Raw genomic sequence first — 6,982 nt, forward strand, 5'->3', positions numbered from 1 at the left:
ATGGCACTGGCGGAGTGGACCCAGCCTTCCGTGAGCTTGGCACTCGCCACCCACCCTGTAAGACTCCTTGGGTGGAGGAGGGAACAGGAGCGTGCGTATATGCCCCCCAAAGCTCTGAGAGAGGAGCCTTCCTGCCCCCTCCAGTGGCCCCAGCATTCCCAGGCTTGGGGGCCTCACCCCTCCCCTCTTTGCCTCCATCTCCACGGGGCTGCCTTTCCGGTGTGTTCTCTCTCCTACAAGGACTTTCCCATTGGACTTAAGCACCGGCTAAATCCAGGGTTGCGTGGATGGTGGGAGGATATGGGGGTGGAGGAGGATGGGTGGTAGGTGCATGAAGGGGTGGGTCATGGCTGGATCGATAGGATAGGCCGATGGGAGAATAGAGGAGGGTTGATGGAGCCGGGAAGACCAGGGGGTGGGTCGTGGCTGGCCGGATAGGCTAGACGAACGAACGGAGAGAGGGGCTGGGGATGGAGGAATGGTTGGGGGGGTGAGAGGTGCATGGAAGACGATCAGCAGAGGAGGAAGTGTACGGGACCTTAGGCAATAACTGCGCTTCCTCTGCTGTTGATGCGTCTGAATTACCGTCTCTAATGCGGTGAGCAGCCGCGTGTGCGGGGAAGGGCGTCTCTGATGCAGTGCGCAGCCGCGTGCGTGGGAGGGGCGGTCCCTCTCTGGGTGGGGCGGTCCAACACACCGAGCACCGACCTGGACACTCCCCCGGGTCACTCCACACGCCCCCCCAAGACCTGTGTGTGCCGAGGACAGCAAGGAGACTGGGCCCCAGGTTAACCGAGGACTTGTCTGACCCCCTAGGTTCGTGCTGGCCGTGGGGAGCGCTGTCTTCGACGCGATGTTCAACGGAGGCATGGCCACCACCTCCACGGAGATTGAACTTCCCGACGTGGAGCCCGCCGCCTTCCTGGCCCTGCTGAAGTGAGCGCGCCCCCGGTGGGGGTGGGCGGGGCCGGGCCATGGCCACAGTCCACAGAGTGGGGGTCTGGCCCTCCCCTCCGCGGGCGGCACCGGCGTCCCTGGGTCAGCAGTCTGTTTGTCTCACTGTGATGTCATTCGCATGCCGGGATGCCCTCAGGAGCCCTGGTGGCGGAGTGGGTACCCTCAGGCCGGTGAGCCCAAGGTCAGCAGGTCAAACTCCAGCCCCTCCAAGGGAGAGAGACGCGCTTTCTCCTCCCGTGAAGACGTGGGCCGCTGTGAGTGGGCATCAGCAGCGGGCAGAGAGTTAGACAGCTGGGCTTCACGCCCACAGCCGGCCGCTTCGAGGCCTTTCATGCATCCACAGCTGCTCTGCGGTCACCACTGTTGAGTTCCAGAACGTTCCTTAGGTTAACCCAGAGGGAGAACCCACACCCCGTACTGCCCCACCAAGCTCTGCAGCCGCCTGTCCACTTCTGGTTTGCAGACATGCTCGTCCCGGAAGCTCTGCCCAGTGTAGCCTCTTGCCCTCCCCTCCCACCGAGCCTGGTGGTGTTTCGTGAGAGAGAGTTTATGGCAAAATGAAAAGATGGTGGCATTCTGACCATGTCTGCCCTCCTGTGGCCCAGCCACTGTGTGGCAGGAACTGGACCTCTGTCCTCTCACTGGCTGAGCAGCACCCAGCAGTGGGCCTGGCCCGTGCGCTATCTGCAAACCACCGTCTGATGGTTGTGTGCTTGTGGGTCAGCCGGGCAACCCCTTCAGGGCTTCATAAGCAGCATGCCTCCTGGGTAGACAGTGAGGCCGGACATGCTGGGTCTGTCTTGGGGGGGGGGGGTGATTCCCCCATGCTTAGTCTCCTGAGGGGCCACCAGAGTGGATGGCCCCACCCCTCTGAGTTCCCCGCAGCTGCGGAAGGTCAATTTCTCCCAGTTCTGTTATCCTCACCCCACTGTGTCCAGGTGGGCAGCAGTGCAGTGCACCTTTGTCTGAGGCCCATCATCTGGTCCCCAGCGGGCTGGACCGCGCACGCGGAGGCCTGGCCCTGGGGTGCGAGCGTGAAAGCCCCCGTCTGAGGACAGGTCCCTGGGCGCGGGAGGGCAGTGGACACGTCGTCGCGCGCCTGTGGGCCCTGCCCCTGTCACGTGTTCGCAGGCTGCAGCCTTGCGCTGGGGTGCCCCCAGCTCCGAGCATGTCATCCGGGTTCCGGAGGGTGCGGGGGCGGCCCGGGGTGCAGCAGCACGACCCTCCTCCTGCTCCTCAGGTTCCTCTACTCGGACGAGGTTCAGATCGGGCCCGAGACGGTCATGACCACCCTCTACACCGCCAAGAAGTACGCCGTGCCGGCCCTGGAGGCGCACTGCGTGGAGTTCCTGAAGAAGAACCTGCGCGCCGACAACGCCTTCATGCTGCTCACGCAGGTGCGCGCGCGCGGGGCGGGCCGCGCGGCCTCTCGGACATGGGCGCCTCGCTTGACCGCGCCGTGCGGGCACAGCCGCCTTCTATTGCCGCTGGTTGCCAGTCAGGATTCTGGTGTGTGCCCGTGACCGCTGGGGTCCCTCCCACCTCGCGGGCTTCTCCCCCTCTGTCGGCAGCCTCCTGGTGCACACAGCCCCTCCCCGTCCCCCCCCCCGCCCCCAACCAGTCCACTCCTGTCTCTGTGGGCCTTTGCAGAGGAAGGGTTCCTCCGGGCGGCGCGGGGCCATCTGCGTGGGGCCCATCTATGTGCGAGTCTCTCTGACCGAGTCACAGACCCTGGCCAGCATGGACCCCACCGTTTGCTCCCTGTGGTGCCCACAGCCACGTGCGGTGCCCCACCTGGGGGCTCACAGTCCGGCGTGATTCTGTGTCTGAGGTTCCGAGGTGACACGCGTCACCCCAGAGCGGTGTGCATTTAACCCGTCCTGCGGGGATTGTGCCCCTGTAACCCATGCCATGGCGTCCTTTCAGGGGGCAGGAGGGATGGGGGGCCATGTTTCTGCGCTGTGCTGCCCGTTCATGGGGCTGAGGAGTGTACCCCGGTTGCATAGCTGATGATGTCCTGGCGGGAGGAGGTAGCTTGGGAAGGAATGTTGGCGGTTGGGGTGGGGGGGTGGGAGTTGGGGGGTGTCGAAGCAGCGGACCTGGGCCCCGCCCACACCCGGCTGCCCTCCGCCCGCAGGCGCGCCTCTTCGATGAGCCGCAGCTGGCCAGCCTGTGCCTGGAGAACATCGACAAGAACACGGCGGACGCCATCACCGCGGAGGGCTTCACCGACATCGACCTGGGTGAGGCCCGCGCCTGTGCGCCTGGGCCGCAGCAAGGCCGAATGGCCGGTGGGAGGGGCCGTGACCGCATCGCCCCCCAAGTGGGCCAGCTGCCGTGAGGGGCCCCGGGAGGGGATGAAGGCTGCGGCGCCCTGGCTAGCTGGCCTACCCGCCCAGGCCCTGCCATGAGACTCTTGCCGCCCCGCAGACACGCTGGTGGCCGTCCTGGAGAGGGACACGCTGGGCATCCGTGAAGTGCGCCTCTTCAACGCAGTGGTGCGCTGGTCGGAAGCCGAGTGCCAGCGCCAGCAGCTGCAGGTGACCCCTGAGAACAAGCGCAAGGTGCTGGGCGCCGCCTTGGGCCTCATCCGCTTCCCGCTCATGACCATCGAAGAGTTCGCCGCAGGTAACGCCGCCCCCGGGGACCCTGGGCACCCTCGGTGACCCTGCCCCACAGTCCGCAGAGCACGGCCCTGGCCCAGAGGCCAGAGGCCCGCAGGAGGAGGATGGCCTGGGGCCCCAGCCAGCGCTCACCCCCACGGCTGCCGAGCGCCTTCCTGTGGAAGCTGACCAGCCCGGTGGCCAGTGCGCGCAGCATTTAGTCAACCCCACGTCTGCTCCGCCCCCTCTGGGGTCTCCCCTGGGGCCCCGGAGCCCCGCCCTCGAGCCTGTGCACTCTGCCCCGCCCCGTGTGCGATCCGGACCCCTGGTGTACTGCGGGAGCCGGGAGCTTGTATGGTGGGCAGCCGCCTCGACGCCTCCCTGCTCGCCTCCTGAGTGTCCCAGCACAGAGATGGTCCCCACGACGTGCGTCCCGAGCGTTTGCTGTGTGTATCGTGTCAAGGGGTGTCTGGGACAGCGTCTCTGCCTCGCCCACGCCCTGCCAGTAGCACCCTGGTCCTTGTGCTGACAACCACAGGGCACTGTGTCCCCTGAGATGGGCTGCCGGGCCAGCCTGCACCGCCGGTGCTGACTTAACGTTCGCCGGCCCATGGCACTGAGATGGTACCCCGCCACGGCCCTGCCCCTCCTCTTGCCAGACCCGACCCCTCCCGGCTTCCCCGACCCCTTCAGCCCATCAGCTCCCTGTCTGCCTGTTTTCTTGGTGAAACCACCCCCCCAGAAACAGCCAGAAGCCCAGCCTGGTGCAGCTTCTAGTGCCCCTCACAGCTGCCAGGACACGTGGCCATGGGCTCATGGGCTCGCCAGCACTGCGCCCCTAGCCTGTGCCCCCTCCGGCCTCCTAGTGAAGGACACCCCTCCCCAAGGCTGTCTGTGGGTGTGAACACGTGTGCGTCTGGTATTCAGTCCGGGTTCTCATCCTGGCTCTGTCCCCTCCGGGGTGCCAGAGAGCGAGCCGCACATGTGGAAGGGGCGCCAATGGTCGCGTCAGGAAGACTCACTGGAGGAGGAGCTGCAGGTGCCGTCTTCACAACACTCCCTGCGAGACTGTCACGCGGTTAGGACATTTCCTGTGCGTGTCTCCACCGCCTCTGTCCCCACCGTGCCCGTCCCCAGTCCGTGTGAGGGCCCGTGACACCCCATCAGGTTGAATAAACACGCTTGTCCCGTGTCCTGTGTCCTTTCCTGCGAGCGAGCCGCCGGAGAGGTGGGAGGGAGGCCCTGGCCCCAGCCCTGCCGTGGCCTCTGCCCAGCTGCGAGGACCCGGGAGCTGTGTGGCAGGCGGCTGTGCCGGTGGGGTGCACAGGGCTGACATGGTGGCCTCACTCGGGACCCAACTTCAGACGCCTCTGCGGCCCTGGCTGTCTATCAGCTCCAGCCCTTACACATCTGTCTGTGGATGTCTGGGGGCTCGCCGCTAGTGGACCCGGGGGCCCTTGGGGGCTGCGAGCCTGGGCACCGCCTGCTGAGAAGCCATCTTTAGTGGTTGCAGGGTGCCTACGTCAAGCTGAGCCCCTGGCCGGGCTGCCCGCGGGGGTCAGAGATTGCAAACAACCCGCCTGTGGGCCTCGCAGGATGCCAGGTAGCAAGGCTCCAGTGGCCGCGGGGGCCAGGGCTTAGGAGCAGGGCTGCAGGCTCCTGGCCCCGCACAGCACGTGGCCATGGCGGATATCTCAGGTGGCCCCTTGAGCCCTCAGCACGTGCTCTGCCCACAGGCCCCGCCCAGTCCGGCATCCTCATGGACCGGGAAGTGGTCAGCCTCTTCCTGCACTTCACCGTGAACCCCAAGCCACGTGTGGACTTCATTGACCGGCCGCGCTGCTGCCTTCGCGGGAAGGAGTGCAGCATCAACCGCTTCCAGCAGGTGGAGAGCCGCTGGGGCTACAGCGGGACCAGCGACCGCGTCAGGTGGGCAGCGGCGGCTGAACATGGGCCCATGGGAGGAGGCTTGGGTCTGAGTGTGTTACACTCACAGGGGCAAATCCGACCCTTCCTATTGGGTCACCATGACTCAGAATCGACCCAGTGATGGGGAGTTTGGGACTGAGAGTTGGGGGTACTGTGAGTCGGGGCCCCTAGCCATAGGGACGCCATTTGTCAGTGCCAAGACCCATAGGAAGTGCAGGCACGTAGCACCAGAAGGTTTGCAGGCTCCTGAGGGGGGCTGGGAGACACTGCAGTCATGTGGGGGGTAGTCGCTAAAGCCATCCCGCCCCCAGGTTCTCCGTGAATAAGCGCATCTTCGTGGTGGGCTTCGGCCTCTACGGGTCCATCCACGGGCCCACCGACTACCAAGTCAACATCCAGGTACCTGCTTGAGCGAGGCCTTGTTCTGCTGAGGGTGTGGGCCTGAGTTGGGGGCGGGTCTCGTGGGCGGTGGCAGGCACTGAGGGCCCTGCCCCGGCCGCAGATCATCCACACGGACAGCAACACCATCCTGGGCCAGAACGACACCGGCTTCAGCTGCGACGGTTCTGCCAGCACCTTCCGCGTCATGTTCAAGGAACCCGTGGAGGTGCTGCCCAATGTCAACTACACGGCCTGCGCCACGCTCAAGGTGCCCACCCCACCGGAACGACCCTATTCACACCCACCCTGACCCTGCCCACTGCCCACTGCAGCACTTGGGACCCTGACCCTAACCTTTACCTGCCAATGGTCATGGGCCCCCGGGGTCCCTAACTGTACCCACCCCCCCACCCCCCAGGGTCCAGACTCACACTACGGCACCAAAGGTCTGCGCAAGGTGACCCACGAGTCGCCCACAACAGGCGCCAAGACCTGCTTTACCTTTTGCTACGCGGCCGGCAACAACAACGGCACGTCGGTGGAGGACGGGCAGATCCCCGAGGTCATCTTCTACACCTAGGCCCTTGGGAGGGGCCGAGCTGCCGCCCCGACCCGACCCGCCCCGCCCCGCACGGGAACGGCGGTCGGGGTTACTCTCAGTGCACACTGCAATGCATTAGGGCCCGCGTCCCGGAGAGACGTGGGGCTCGTTGTGCGTTTTGTTTGAAAGGTCCTGTTGTCCTGTGTTCGCGTCCATTCCCAGGGCCTCCCAGGCCCCAAGGCCCCAGTCTGAGCCTGAGGCCACACCGGCATGCTGTGGGCGTGGGGCCCCGCCCACTTTGCTGGGCCCAGATCGGCTGGTTCCCCAGCTCCTTGGGGCTGAGGCTCAGTGAGACCCAGCTGCCCGCCGACGGGGCTGTCCTGGGGCAGCTGGCCCACATGCTGCATGAGTTGCCCCCGTTGGCCTGCCGGGGCCCCAGGGCGACGCCTGCCTGTACATACTGTGCCCCACCCTAGCCTAGTGCCCAAGTCTGGAGCGTTCACCCCGGCCTGTAGTGACCCACCCCCAACCTCTGTGCCCCCTCCCCACTGTGTATTCCTGCCCAGTGAGT

At 65.9% G+C, this 6,982-nt stretch overlaps 1 protein-coding gene across 1 annotated transcript; it reads left to right on the forward strand.

The window, feature by feature from the left end:
* The first annotated feature begins 795 nt into the window (after positions 1-795).
* On the forward strand, positions 796-6,976 carry BTBD2 (BTB domain containing 2). The gene is made up of 8 exons (XM_004716977.3): positions 796-936; positions 2,198-2,354; positions 3,095-3,200; positions 3,388-3,585; positions 5,297-5,489; positions 5,801-5,888; positions 5,992-6,138; positions 6,289-6,976. Exons 1-8 carry the CDS (start codon positions 854-856, stop codon positions 6,448-6,450), a joined length of 1,134 nt encoding a protein of 377 aa, XP_004717034.1. The 5' UTR covers positions 796-853; the 3' UTR covers positions 6,451-6,976.
* The last annotated feature ends 6 nt before the right edge of the window (positions 6,977-6,982 follow it).

This window comes from Echinops telfairi, unplaced genomic scaffold (genome assembly GCF_000313985.2).
Source record: "Echinops telfairi isolate 266 unplaced genomic scaffold, ASM31398v2 ScPeMD7_7459;HRSCAF=8497, whole genome shotgun sequence".
Classification (NCBI taxonomy): Eukaryota; Metazoa; Chordata; class Mammalia; order Afrosoricida; family Tenrecidae; genus Echinops; species Echinops telfairi.